Raw genomic sequence first — 15,184 nt, forward strand, 5'->3', positions numbered from 1 at the left:
ATGAAGGAAAAATACCTAGTGCTCTGATTGTCAGTAGTGGAGAATTTAACCTAGGTGGAGAGGTGAGGGAAGGCTTTCTCAGAGGAAGTGATCCATGTACTGAGACCTGAAGGATGATAAGTAGGCCAAGGGGAGAGAGAACAGCCTTCCAGGAAGGAACCTTATGAGTGTGAGGGACAGAAAATATATCAATGTGGCTGGAGCACAGAGAGCAAAGATGATGCTGGTTTGAGATAAGATGGAAGAAGTGGACTGGGACCAAAGTGTAGGGAAGCCATTTTGAGTTGTAAGCAAGAAGGATTTGAGGTGTGGGGATTGGTGATATGATTATTTTGCATTTTAAGAGATTATTTCTGACTTTAGTATGGAGAACTAAATTGTTGGTTGGAAGGGGACCTTAGAAATATGGTAGATCGATTAAGAAATAGGTAGTGGAGGAGATAGAAATGGGCAGATTTAGTAAAATCTATAGAATTGGCAATAGATTTGAAATAGGGATGAGGAAGAGGGAAGTGGTAAGGATGACTCCTAGTATTTTGCTCCCATAATGTAGAGATCATTCGATCTAGATTTTTTTTTTGAGATGAGGTCTTGCTCTGTTGCCCTGGCTGGAGTGCAGTGGAATGATCATAGCTCACTGCAGCCTTGAGCTCCTGGGCTCAAGCGATCCTCCCACTTCAGCCTTCTGTGTGGCTGGGACTACAGGCATGTGCCACCATGCCCAGCTAATTTTTAATTTTTTTTTTTGTAGAGATGTGGTCTCATTATGTTGCCCAGGCTGGTGGGCTAGGTTTTGAAGAAATGGCAATTAGTTCAGTTTTGGGAGAGCAGCATTTACAGTATTTTTGAGACAGAGATTTCAAATAGGCAATGTTGGAGGTTGGAGCTTAGAGGAGAGATCTGCGCTAAAGATATAAAATAATATAGTTAGATTGAATGAAAGGAAGTAGTGGGAAATATTATAAAGCTGTATTATGGGACTAGATATATCACGGAGGGCTTTGAAATATAGCCTTCAGTCTATAGTTTGGGTTTTGTGCTACAGTTGTAAAGCATAGAAGTTTGAACAGCAGAGTGACAAAGGCTGTACTTTAAAAACGCTAGGCCATAGGTGAGTTGGAGAGGGCAGGTCTTAGTGCCTATACCAGAGATACTTAAGACCAGACAGGCACGTCGAGGAGAGAAGGGATGGCTGGAGAGCTGTCGTAGAAAACAATATACATAGGTAGACAGCTGACTGGGTGAATGGGATGAGGAAGATGGAGGTGTCAAATGGATTTTCCCAGGAGCCTGGATAACAGAGAATGACAGGAAAAGGTTTAGGATAGCATAAAACAGGAAAGTGGAGTTTGTTAATCTGTTTAGTTTTTTTTTTTTAAGTTCATGTTTTACATATCACCCCGTAGCGTTAATTATTTCAGTCATACTTGGCATCTGATGAGAATTCTCTAAAGTTCAGACTTAGATTTTAAGCTAGGTCTTCATGCTGCTTTTGCTATAACAAAATCCAGGTTGTGCATGGGACTGTGAGGCTATGGGTTGTTTTTAACTTATTAATTTGGTCTTCATTTTCCTTTTTTTTTTTTTTTTTTTTTGAGACAGAGTCTTGCTCTGTTGCCCAGGCTGGGGTGCAGTGGCGCGATTTCAGCTCACTGCAACCTCTGCCTCCTGAGTTCAAGCGATTCTCCTGCCTCAGCCTCCCAAGTAGCTTGGACTACAGGAGCCTGCCATTACGTCCAGCTAATTTTTGTATTTTTAGTAGAGATAGGTTTTCACCATGTTGGCCAGGACGGTCTCGATCTCGACCTCGTGATCCGCCCGCCTCAGCCTCCTGAAGTGCTGGGATTACAGGTGTGAGCCACCATGCCCGGCCTATTTTCCCATTTCATATGAAGTTTCCAGTATCTGTTTCTAAAAAATAAAGACACTTAATGTAATCACAATATGGTTATCACATCTAAATATAAATGTACATTAATTCCTTAATGTCAAAAATGCAGTGTTCAAATTGCCAGTTGTCTCATAAATGTTAAATGTTGCATTTTAAACTTATATTTTATATAATCAAGATCTATATAAGGGTCCCATGGCAAAGGTTGACATGTCTCTTAAGGCTATTTTAGTCTATATATTCACTCACCATCTCCCCAACCTCCCATCTTATTTGTTGAGGAAACAAGGTTGTTTACTCTCAGCTCGATTTTGCTGATTTCATTATCATCATGTTGCTTGACATGTTCTTCTGTCCTCTATTTCCTATTGAGGTTTGATCAATTTAGATTAGATTAGATTTTTTTTGCAAGTTATTTTTTACTAGAATCAATGGTTAAAGATGTGTTAGGAAATAAGAGTTACTAAATTGTTACGTGGTACAGAAAGTGGTGGGTAAGCACTCAGCAGAGAGAGAAATAAAGGGAATCGGGTGGCCCTGGTTAAGAATAGCTTAATAGAGGTGATCTTAGAGAATGTGTGGGAGAAGAAAGCACATATAATACTTTAAGCAAGAAGAACATCATCAAGGTAGAAAGGGAAATAGGAAGAATCAGATTTGGAGGGCTTTGAAAGCCAGGCAGAAAAATTTGCAGTTGGTAATGGTACTAAGTATGGAACTACCAAAGGTTATAGAACTGGGATGAGATGTAGTAAAGGTGCTGTTTTAGAAAGACAGGTCTGGAAATAATTCACATAGAGAGTTGAGGACTGAGTTTGGAGAATTTGGTTGGGGCAGAGGAAGGGTGGTCACCAAAAAAGGAAATGATACAGGATCAGTCCAGGGAAATAGGAAGATGTCATAGAAGTTTGAGGAAGAGAGGGCCAGGCGTGGTGGCTCACGCCTGTGATCCCAGCACTTGCAGAGGCTGAGGCAGGTGGATCACCTGAGGTCAGGAGTTTGAGACCAGCCTGGCCATGGTGAAACCCTGTCTCTATTCAAAATTCAAAAATTAGCCAGGTGTGGTGGTGCATGTCTGTAATCCCAGCTACTCAGGGGAGGCTGAGACAGGAGAATTGCTTGAACCCAGGAGGCAGAGGTTGCAGTGAGCTGAGATTGAGCCACTGCACTCCAGCCTGGGTGACAGAGTGAGACTCCGTCTCAAAAAAAAAAAGAAAAGGAAGTTTGAGGAAGAGGTTGTCAATATTGTCAATGTGAAATTGGAATTTATAAGAACTGGGGAGTAGGCATAGGGAAATATTAATTAAATATTTTATAGCGAATTATTGATATTATTCTCTTGAGTTATTTAGACAGTATTTGCTATTTTGGGAACATGTTCCTTCCCCATTTAATCTCCTTTTCCTGTCTTTGTTTCTTTTTTTTTTTTGAGACAGGGTCTCGGTTTGTCACCCAGGCTGGAGTGCAGTGGTGTGATTTTGGCTCACTGCATCCTCTGCCTCCTGGGCTCAAGCATTCCTTCTGCCTCAGCCTCCCGAGTAGCTGGGATTACAAGCGTGCACCGCCATGCCCAGCTAATTTTTTGTATTTTTACTAGAGTTGGGGTTTCACCATGTTGCCCAGGCTAGTCTTGATCTCCTAGTTCAGGCGATCTGCCCACCTTGCCTTCCCAAAGTGCTGGGATTGCAGGGGTGAGCCACTGCGCCCGGCGCCTTCCTTGAATCTTATGTTTTGGTCTTATAAGTGCCTTAAAGTATTTTATAATACGAGCAGATAGGAAAAACATTGGGAATGCTTCAGTTTTATTGTGAATGCATGGGATACTGGAAACAAATAGTTGTCTTTTTTTAAATCTGTGCTCTGCAGTTCAATGAAACAGTAGAGTACCAGCGAACGGTAAATGAACAGGTGATGAGGGAACTGGATCCTTGATCTCTCTTTGGGCCTCTTGCACTAACTCGCAGTTGAAATCCCTGAGAAAGACTAGGTGACCTTTAAGGGTCTTCCTAAATGCTGACATTCTGTGACTCTGGAGTTGATTTTTCAGGTTAACTGAAGCATAGGTCCCAGCCTTCCACTGCTTTTGGGTAGTTTGACTAAAGTAGAGAAGGGATTTTTTTAAAACATACAAACCAGGCAGGCGTAGTGACTCGAACCTGTAACCCCAGCTACTCGGAAGACAGATGGGAGTATCACTTGAGCCCAGGAGTTCAAGGCTGCAGTGCGCTATGATTGTGCCACTGCACTCCAGTCTGGGTGACAGAGTGAGATGTTGTCTAAAAAAAATTTAAAATACACAAACTAAAAGTTTAAAATTGTTTATGAGAAATTGTATAGAAGAGCTATTTTCATACCCTCTTTATTTTGGAAGTGTAAACCTTTGTATTTACTGAAGAGTCAACTAACTTGTCTTATTGATAGCTTCTCTTTATAAATTCTAGTAGTTGAACCTAGATGCTATCTAGGGGATTATTAGATTTGGTAAAATGAGATTGGTGATTTTTTTATTGTATAAGTCATATCCAGCAAGTAGGCTGAGGATCTAAGGTAGTTTGTGTTTACTAAAATTTTTCGTAAACTTTAGAGCTGCTAGGATTAAAGTTTCTGTTTTATGTAAAATATAATTATTCTTGATGACAACATTGCCCATATGAAAACTGTACATCTCAACTTTTTGGTATAAAAATATCAAATATAAACAAAAGTAGAGAAAATAGTTTGATGAACTTCCTTATACCCATCACCAAGCTTTGCCAATGATTAATTTATGGCCAGTCTAGTTTCATGTTTCTATCGCACACTCTCCCACTCCATCTCTGGATATTTCAGAGCAATTCCCAGGTACCATTATTTTATCCATAAACGTTTCAGTATTATCTGTAAGATATAAGGATTTTTTTTTTTGTATCTTTTGATGTTTTAAGAAGTCTGTTTGAGGAAATACTACAATTTAAAATTTTGGTCAGTGATGAAACAGTTGGCAGTTATTTTTAATGTTATTTATTCTGTTAGTATCCCATCCTGAAACTTCAGCCATTATTTGGAAATACTTGTGTTATTTTAAAATATATAACTTCATTATTTAAAAACATATAGCCTGAAGTTTGGGTACTTTTTAATATTTAAGAAAAATAAAATTGTTATTTATTTGGTCTGTTTTTCATCTTTTTAGATACGTGCTTTTCAACATGCCTTCAGCACTAATGACTGCTCCAGGAATGTCTACATTAAGAAGAATGGCTTTACTTTACATCGAAACCCCATTGCTCAGAGCACTGATGGTGCAAGGACCAAGATTGGTTTCAGTGAGGGCCGCCATGCATGGGAAGTGTGGTGGGAGGGCCCTCTGGGCACTGTGGCAGTGATTGGAATTGCCACGAAACGGGCCCCCATGCAGTGCCAAGGTTATGTGGCATTGCTGGGCAGTGATGACCAGAGCTGGGGCTGGAATCTGGTGGACAATAATCTACTACATAATGGAGAAGTCAATGGCAGTTTTCCACAGTGCAACAACGCACCAAAATATCAGGTGAGAAACTGGGGTTTTTCTCAAGTATGGGCCTTTGTCAAATCACGCCTTAATTTGTTTTAAATTTACAAATTTTTATATAGCAGTTTTGTTTGTCTTTTTGGTAATTTTTATTTTTATTTATTTTTATTTTTTCAAATACCCAGACTTCAAGGAGATTTTTTTTTTTTTTAATGTTAGGAGGTTATAGTTAATTTTGTTGGGTGTTATATTTTGATTTTGGCTATGCAGAAAAATACTCCTTTTTTTTTTTTTTTTTAGACGGAATCTCGCTCTGTTGCCCAGGCTAGAGTGCAGTGGCGCAACCTTGGCTCACTGCAACCTCCGCCTCCCAGGTTCAAGCAATTCTCTGCCTCAGCCTCCCGAGTAGTTGGGATTACAGTCGCGCCCACCACCATGCCTGGCTAATTTTTGTATTTTTAGTAGAGATGGGGTTTCACCATCTTGGCCAGGCTGGTCTTGAACTCCTAACCTCGTGATTCACCTGCCTTGGCCTCCCAAAGTGCTGGGATTACAGGCGTGAGCCACCACGCCCAGCCTCAAGGAGATTTTTTGACCATTTTAAAATAAATGTATAAATGATCTATCTCAATATTTGTTTCCTAATACAACTTTAAGCAGCCTATTTTTGCTCCAGATCAGGGGTTGGCAAAGCTTTTTGTAAGGGCCAGGTAGTAAATCTTTAAGGCTTTGCAGTCCATATTGTCTCTGTCACAACTTTTTTTTTTTTAATGTCATTTTCAAGGTAAGGATCTGTCACAAGTTTCAACTCTATATATAGTACAAAAGCAGTCATCGATAATACGTAAATGAATGAACGTGGCTGTATTCCATAGACCTTATTTATGGTACAAAAGCAGTCATCGATAATACGTAAATGAATGAACGTGGCTGTATTCCATAGACCTTATTTATGGTACAAAAGCAGTCATCGATAATATGTAAATGAATGAACGTGGCTGTATTCCATAGACCTTATTTACGGGCTGCAGGACAGATCTGGTCCAGGGGCTGTAGTTTGCCAGTTCATGCTCTATAACAAGCTTGTCCAACCCACAGCCTGCATGCAGCCCACGAGGCTTTGATTGCGACCCAATGCAAATTCATAAACTTTCTTAAAACATTAGCAGGTTTTTTTGCAATTTTTTTTTTTTAAAGCTGATCAGCTATCTTTAGTGTTAGTGTATTTTATGTGTGGCCCAAAACAATTCTTCCAGTGTGGCCCAGGGAAGCCAAAGGATTGAATACCCCTGCTCTAGATGGTCGTCTTTCCTGTATCACGGCACATCCAAATCTTTTTCTAGGCTCCTTACCCCAGTAAATACAGCTCTGTGCATGCACATACGCGTGTACCCTCTGTTTGTGGATTCAAAGCCCCTGGAGGCATCAGTGATTTCTGCAGAGACAGGCAAATTCAGGCAAACTGCTGTATTTTTTATTCTTTTCATCTTAGGCTTAAGGCATACTCATTTGCCTCAAGTTAAAATTATAGTTCCTATTTGTAAAAGCCGTATTTATTACTATAGACTTAACAGGGTGTAATATACAATAATCTGATAAGAAATTGGAAGTCTTTAAAGAACTATAGATTGAATATTTCAGAGCCACCTGTGGTGTGAAAGTTCCAGCCTCAGTAATGACCTCAAGTCAGGCATACTAAAGCAGAAGAACCAAAAATACATCCCATTTTCTGAGGTATAAAAGCTGGAAGGATTTTTTTCATAGAATGTTTCCTCACTATCCTTTTAGGCTCTGCGGATACTATAAGGAGAAGGGTGTGTAGAATTTATCACTAAAAAGGAAGTCCTGTCGCTACCCTTGTAATGATTTTGTAAGTGAAAGTCCTTAAGTCTGTTTTTCAGAGAACATGCGCTATGGTTTCAGTCCTTTTAAATTTATTGAGATTTGTTTTATTCTAATATGTGGTCTGTCTGGATGAGTGTCCCATGTGTGCTTGAAAAAATGTATATTCTTTTGCTGAATGGAATATTCTGTAAATGAGGATTAGGTGAAGTCGATTGATAATGTTCAAGTCTTATATAGTGTTACTGATTTTTTTCTACCCCTTCTATTATTTACTGAGAGGAGTATTGAAATCTCCATCTATCTTTGCTAATTTGTCTCTTTCTTTTAGTTCTCTCAGTGTTTGCTTCATGTATTTTGGAGCTTTGTTGCTACTGGTGCATATAGATTTGTAATTGTTATACCTCCCTGACTGATTTATTCTTTTATTATGAAATGACTTCCTTTGACTCTAGTAATCCTCTGTCATTCTGTCTTTGTATTTAAAGTGGAGCTCCTACACAGCATATAGTTGGCTCTTCTTGATTTTTATGTAACCCAGTCTCTGTCTCTGACTTTTTTTTTTTTGAGACAGAGTTTCGCTCTTGTTGCCCAGGCTGGAGTGCAATGGCATGATCTCGGCTCACCGCAACCTCTGCCTCCCGGGTCCCGGTTCAAGCAGTTCTCCTACCTCAGCCTCCTGGGTAGCTGGGATTACAGGCATGTGCCACCACACCCAGCTAATTTTTGTATTTTTAGTAGAGACGGGGTTTCACCACGTTGGCCAGGCTGGTCTCGAACTCCTGACCTCGTGATCCGCCTGCCTCAGCCTCCCAAAGTGCTGGGATTACAGGCATGAGCCACCGCGCCTGGTGAGACGGGGTTTCTCCGTGTTGGTCAGGCTGGTCTCGAACTCCCGACCTCAAGTGATCCACCTGCCTTGGCCTCCCAAATTGCTGGGATTACAGGCGTGAGCCACTGCGCCCAGCTTCGGTCTCTGACTTTTAAGTGTTGAGTTCATTTACCTTTAATGTAAGTGTTGGACTGCTTGATTGTTGTCCTTATCTCTGCCTCTAAAACTATGTTCTTGTTTTTTCCCCAACCTTGTTTCTCTCTAATCTTTGCATTAGATAATTTCTTTTCCTTTTTTTTTTTTTTTTTTTTTTTTTTAAGATAGGATCTCGCTCTGACACCTTGGCTGGAGTGGTGCAGTGGTGCAGTGGTGCAGTGACACGATGATCTTGGCTCACTGAAACCTCTGCCTCCCAGGCTCAAGCGATCCTCCCAAACCTCAGCCTCCAGAGTAGCTGGGACTACAGGTGCTCCCCACCAATGCCCGGCTAATATTTGTATTTTTTGTAGAGACAGGGTTTTGCCATTTTGCCCAGGCTGGTCTTGAACTCCTGAGCTCAAGCAGCTGCCTGCCTCAGTCTCCCAAAGTGCTGAGATTACAGGCATGAACCACTGGGCTTGACCTAAATTAGGTAATTTCTGTTGTTCTGTCTTCAAGGTTATAAATTTTTTTCTTTTGCCATCTCACCTCTGCTATTGAACTGAGCTAGTAAATTTTGCTTATTGTACACTTCAGCTTTAGAATTTTCTTTTTTTTCTTTTTCTTTTTTTTGAGACAGAGTCTCGCTCTGTCGCCAGGCTGGAGTGCAGTGGCACGATCTGGGCTCCCTGCAGCCACCGACTCCCGGGTTCAAGCGATTCTTCTGCCTCAGCTTCCCGAGTAGCTGGGACTACAGGTGCCCACCACCATGCCCAGCTAATTTTTGTATTTTTAGTAGAGATGAGGTTTCACCATGTTGGCGAGGATGGTCTCAATCTCTTGACCTCGTGATCCACCCGCCTCGGCCTCCCAAAGTGAAAGTACTGGGATTATAGGCGTGAGCCACCACACTGGGCCTGGTTCTTTTTTAGAGTAAATTTCCTTTTCGAGATTCCTTATTTATTTACTTACACTATATTTAAAAAAAATTCTTTGGACATGTTTATTATAGCTGCTTTGAAGTCTTTACCAAATCCAACACTTAGGCCCACTTGAGTTCAGCTTCTATTGATTGCTCTTTTTTCCCCTAAATATGAATCACGCTTTCCTGTTTCTTTTCATATCTGGTAATTTTTTAATTGAAACCTAGATGTGTAGATAATATGTAGTAGTAACTCCTGAATGTTTTGTTTCTAGAAACTGCTTTATTCTTCTGAAAAGTATAGGTTTTCTTGCTTTAGTAGGCAGTTAACTTGCCTATACTCAGACTATAAACTCTGTCTCATGTGATGTGTAGCAGCTAATGTCTGCTCAGTTTTTTCAGCTTTGCTGTTTTTTCAGTTCTGGGGGTTTACCTTGTGCCTTTGTAATATAGTGGTCACTCAGGGATTTGGGCAGTTAATTCTCAGATTTTGGGGTTCATCCTTTCTGTGGTTCTGTTGCTTCTGGAGTTCCTCCTCTAAGTTTACAGTTGCTCTGCCGTCTCCCACATTTTACCCCTGGCACCTAAAGATGGTAAGACTTCCGCTTTCTCCACCCTGTGCTTTGTGCGTGCTTTGTGCGTGCTGTGTGCTCAAAGGTGAAGCAGATTTGCAGATTTCACCAGGAGTAATTGTTACTTAGTTTCAACTTCTGTAAAATAGGGATAATTCCTAGGATTAGTGTGAGGATTAAACGGGATAATACAAATACGACACAACACAAATACCCAACAAAATTAGCTTTTCATTTCTACTTTGTTAATATTTTGTTGGTAGGAGTGGTGGTGATGATGATTTGGAGGTTCTTAGATCCATAAAATGGGGTGTGGGTTAATCTGTGAGGTGGGCAAAGGGAGGAAAAAAGCAGATGTTGGCAGTTACTGTTAACAGGAAATACAGTGAAAGAAAGTAAATGACAAAAGCAGGGGTTATAATCAGGTAGAATTAAATTTTGATTGCAAACATTAGGACTTTCTGTTTCCAATTTTGTAGATACAACATCCTTTTATAAATGCAAACTATAAAGATGAAACATCCTTTTTTTTTTTTTTTTGCTTACTTTTCCAAATGGGAAAAAACTGGATATATTCTGCTTCCAGTTTCGTTTAATAATCAGTGCTGCTGTTTTTTATAACAAACAGGTGTTTCAGAGTTGTGAACCACAAATTGACTATTTAATAAGCCTATTCTATATTCTACATTAGAATTTGTGGCCGATTGGATTATTCATGATTCCACATTACATGTGGAACTGCTTTGTAAACTTTAAAAGCTGTGTCTTACTATGGTGATTTTTAAAATTGTGGTGAAACATACATATTTATTATTTTAACCATTTGTAAGTATACAATTCAGTGGCATTAAATACATTCACACGTGTTGTGTAACCATCACCTCTCTATATACCCAAAACTTTTTCTGCACCCCAACGTAATCTCTATTATGTTCATTCCCTATTTCCTTCACTCCCCACCCCTGGTAAACTCTATTCTACAACTATATGTATTTGACTATTCTAGATACTTTATATAAATGGAATCATACCATTTAGCCTTTTGTGTCTGGCTCATTTCACTTAGCATAATATTTTCGGGGTCTATCTATGTTGTAGCATATATCAAAATTTCATTTCTGTTTATGGCTGAATAATATTCCATTGTATGGCTGGGCGCGGTGGCTCATGCCTGTAATCCCAGCACTTTGGGAGGCTGAGGCAGGCGGATCACGAGGTCAGGAGATTGAGACCATCCTGGCTAACACGGTGAAACCCCGTCTCTACTAAAAATACAAAAACTTAGTCCGGTGTGGTGGCAGGCGCCTGTAGTCCCAGCTACTGGGGAGGCTGAGGCAGGAAAATGGCGTGAACCTGGGAGGTGGAGCTTGCAGTGAGCTGAGATCACACCACTGCACTCCAGCCTGGGCGACAGAGTGAGACTCCGTCTCAAAAAAAAAAAAAAAAAAAAAATCCGTTGTATGTATAGTATAGTAATTTGAGAAGCTGATTTAGATTGCTCTTTTTGGTAAAATATGCCAAGTTATAGATTTTAGTTTTAACCTTAAGAAAAACCTTTAAACAAAGAGTAAATAAAATCAATCTAGGGAGTGTTCAGGTGAAACATTAAATTGTAAGTAATTAAATGTAGATTCCATGTGAGTCTTAAAAACAAAACTATCAAAGTAGGCATTTGTGATGTGTTACCCAGGCTAGAGTGCAGTGGGCAGTGGTGCGATACCGGCTTTGCGCCACCACACCCAGCTAATTTTTGTATTTTTAATAGAGATGGGTTTTCGTCATGTTGCCCAGGCTGGTCTTTAACTCCTGGGCTCAAGCAATCCTCCCGCCTCAGCCTCCCAAAGTGCTGAGATTACAGGCATGAGCCACCATGCCCGGCCAGATGTATGTCCTTTTTTTATAGATGTTTCTTCCTGACTAGAAAGCTTCCCTTCTGATTTTTCTAGATCGCTTTCAGGATAATATTCTTAATATTTTCAGCTTCTTGATTTGTGTCTTGTTTCTTCTAGCTATGCCCTTGGCAGATTTTCTTCTAACCTTTTGATGTCTGTTTGCAGATAGGAGAAAGAATTCGAGTCATCTTGGACATGGAAGATAAGACTTTAGCTTTTGAACGTGGATATGAGTTCCTGGGGGTTGCCTTTAGAGGACTTCCGAAGGTCTGCTTATACCCAGCAGTTTCTGCTGTATATGGCAACACAGAAGTGACTTTGGTTTACCTTGGAAAACCTCTGGACGGATGACAGTGGCTTTCTCGTGATGACAGACAGAATGGAGGAGAGATCTGCTTATGGGAATTAGAACCATGAAGTGACTGTCACACGTGCATGTCCAAGAAACATCCTGAAAACACATGAGGTTGTAAACTGGAGAAGCAGCTCTACAGCAGAGATTATCTTCGTGTTTCCTCTTTCTACTGGGCCAGAAAAATCCTCAGGGTTGCAGTTGGTTGAGTGGGCAGTTGACATATGCATGTTGCACCCGATGTTGTCTCTGAGTTAGCAATGTGTTATTTCCAGCTTTAAAGGTGAGATTGTAGAGATGCTGTCAAAGGGATAAGATAAGGAAATAGCAAGATTTTTAAGTAGTGTGTTTGTGAAGACTGATCCCATTTTACAACTGCCTGTTCTTTCTCCAGTCCCTTTTTTTCCAGCCAGCTTGACTATTAGAAAAGTATGAAACTGGTTGGGTTTTATTTAATATTTTTAATATATTGAGAAGCATGGTCTGCCTGGACTGCACTTCTCTAAAAGTGAGATATAAAATTGTGCAGCTATTTTAAAAGTTGTATATAATATGTGTGTAAAAAAAACTGTAAAAAAAAAAAAGGACAAACAGGTTGCTTTGTTCTAGTTCTAATTTCTTAAAAACCACTACATGGTTACAAAATTGGAATAACATTTGGGGACAGCTGGGTTAACTACAAAGAAGAGGATTTTCTTCTTTGTAGAAGGAAATGTGTTGTATTGACTCATTTTGTATTATTTTTGGCTTACAGTTCCCATAGCTGTTAGAGTCTGGTTTGTTTTTGTTTTTACTCTCAAAATCATAGTAAAGATCTCTCAATCTCCTGGCTAAAGATTGAAGGAAGGCAAATCTATTTCTAATTATACATGTATCAGTAAGGATGATCTCAACATAATAGTAATGTGTATCTTTTGGTATCCAGTTTTATTTTTGGCCTTCTAAGAAAGTGTCTCATAACACAGAACATTGCCATTTGCTCTTGTAGGCCTCAAATATGAAAGCTATTAGTCATAGAGCCTAGAAAAAAAAGAATTGATTAATGGTCCTTTTATTTTGTAACCCTATAAATGCTGTAGATATTATCAAAAAAATTTTAATTTCATATTGTTTACATCATGCAACTAATCTAAGCCTCAAACTCGTTATTGGGGCTATAAAGAAAACGTTTACTTACCCACCTGAAACAGGTTAAGAATATTCTTAATCTCATTATAGATAATTGCCCCCATGGGACTTGAAATATAACACCTTGTGCTGAAAACTTCAGGTTGGCAATATTTGAAGGTTTCATTGTAGAAGAGTTTAACATTAACTCCTATTTTGACTTACAAATCTTATTTCTCATCACTAAAATGCTTTTGAATTAATAATCCAACCCACATGAGCTGAGAGTTTTTCTTTTGTTAGAAAAGAAACAGACATCTTTCTGTATGAAAGTATAAATTGTATGGTTTTAGATACATAAGAATTGACAAAGGCGAGCGAAATCTTTGTACTTCTGAGTTCTTGCTGTATGTATGTTTTGTTTTAAATCTGATTAGGGACACCCAGCAGCTGGCCGGGATTCTTGGATTGCTCCTTGGGAGTTAAGATTGTCAATACTCCTGCGAAGCAAGGGATTTTAGCCATAGAACAAAGATTTATTGTTGCCACCTGAAAAGTTTACAAGTATTTATTGTGTATTTGATACATTGCTTGAAAAGATGAAATCTGTTAAAGATTCTTTTCGATGTCCAGGTTAAGAAGAAACCTCCGTGTACTGAGTGAAATTATATGTTAAACGTATTAGAGAATGTAGATGGTATAGAAATTGATTTTTCTTGGTGTAGAACAACTCAATTCGGCAAAGTTTAAAATTTGATTAAACAAGAGAAGTGGTTCAGGTTGAAGATGGACTTGTTAGAAAGTGATCAAGTCCTTTAAGTACTTGTTTCTTTTTCAGGTTGTGATGTGGCCATTCCGAATTTTGTTGAGAGTTTGGTTTATAATTGTCTCTTTTGTCTTGTTAGTAAACATTCATTTGCAACAGTTTTGAAGGTGCTGAGTGGAAAACTGAAACACATGGTTATTGCATATTGGACCTAGAATGAAATAATTGCCTCAATATTTAACAACAAGCCATTCTTATCTCAAAGATTTAAATTCCCGAATAGCCCATTTGCAGATCATATGCAATTGAAGTTAACAGCACGAGCATCTGGGTAATGAAGAGCCTTCATTTACGTAAATTTGTCACTTAAACCCAGTAGTAGCTCTACAAAATATTAAACTGCTACAGTGTTCAAGGAAATGGGATATCTTTGTCATTGGTGCTGAGAAGAGTATTTAGGTAGAAGACAGTTGCACCTGAAGATTGAGTATAAATCATTCAAACCAGTGGTTCTCAACGTTGGCTGAATACACTTTGTAGTCACTTTGGAATGTTTGAAGATGCATCGATGCTTGGGTTCCGTATGCCAAGATTCTGATGTTGGTCTGGAATATGAGCTGGTCATAAGGATTTTTAAAAACTTTCTGGTCATTTCAATATGCTGCCAAGGTTGAGAACCATTGTTCTAAAATTCACCTTGAGTTTTCTCATCTGCAAAATAGAAAAAAAAAAATCCTTGCTCCCTCCCTTCACTACCTCACAAGGATATTGAGGGTAAAGGAGAAAATAATGGGAAAGTGCTTGTGCTGTGGATGGAAAGTGCTATTAAAGTCAAAGGAGTGTTCTGTTTCAATTCATAGTATGATCAGGGAAAGTGTAACTGACTATACTTTGTTGACTTGGGGAACCTGGAGCACTTTCTTTGGTTCGTTAACGAAGCATGCAGATGTGGAAGCAGACGTTACTGTTATCCCTACTATGGTCTTCTGTCATACTGAGACAGGCTGTTTTAATTACCTGGTTTTACATAGGAAAGAAGAAATATTAAGGCTTAAAGTTTGTAATGGTCAATGGCTCATAATTCATTAAATCTTTTCATACAAGGAATTTGTGGTTAATGTCATTTCATAATTGCCATTATTTTCTCATTATTTGACTTGAATGTTAAGCCATTTATTTCATCTCCCTCATTCACATAAAGTGTAGATACGGATTCAATAAGACACCTAAAGAAAGTAAGATTTACCCAGTTAATATTTGAAATCATTGTTCAGTGATTAGTCATTTTCTGCCTTTTAGAATTATTTGACTGGAGAAAGAGTTTCAAAAATAACAGAGCCCTAAACCATAAAGAAACTACTATTGTATAATGAACTTTTG

The 15,184-nt window shown here is 39.1% G+C and overlaps 1 protein-coding gene across 2 annotated transcripts in view; it reads left to right on the plus strand.

Annotated features, from left to right (window-relative positions):
- Window positions 1-14,911, plus strand: part of FBXO45 (F-box protein 45) — an 18,267-nt gene extending 3,356 nt beyond the window's left edge. The window contains exons 2-4 of one of the 2 annotated variants that reach the window (XR_010139330.1): window positions 5,064-5,420; window positions 7,170-7,251; window positions 11,745-11,811. Coding sequence is in view for 1 of the 2 variants with exons in the window: in XM_024241200.3 (XP_024096968.1) it covers window positions 5,064-5,420; window positions 11,745-11,930 (543 nt within the window). In the remaining variant the exon portion in view is untranslated. Of the gene's footprint in view, window positions 1-5,063; window positions 5,421-7,169; window positions 7,252-11,744 lie in introns of both variants that reach the window. The other variant, XM_024241200.3, reaches the window with a different exon arrangement.
- Window positions 14,912-15,184: the final 273 nt, after the last annotated feature.

Source organism: Pongo abelii, chromosome 2 (genome assembly GCF_028885655.2).
Source record: "Pongo abelii isolate AG06213 chromosome 2, NHGRI_mPonAbe1-v2.0_pri, whole genome shotgun sequence".
NCBI lineage: Eukaryota > Metazoa > Chordata > Mammalia > Primates > Hominidae > Pongo > Pongo abelii.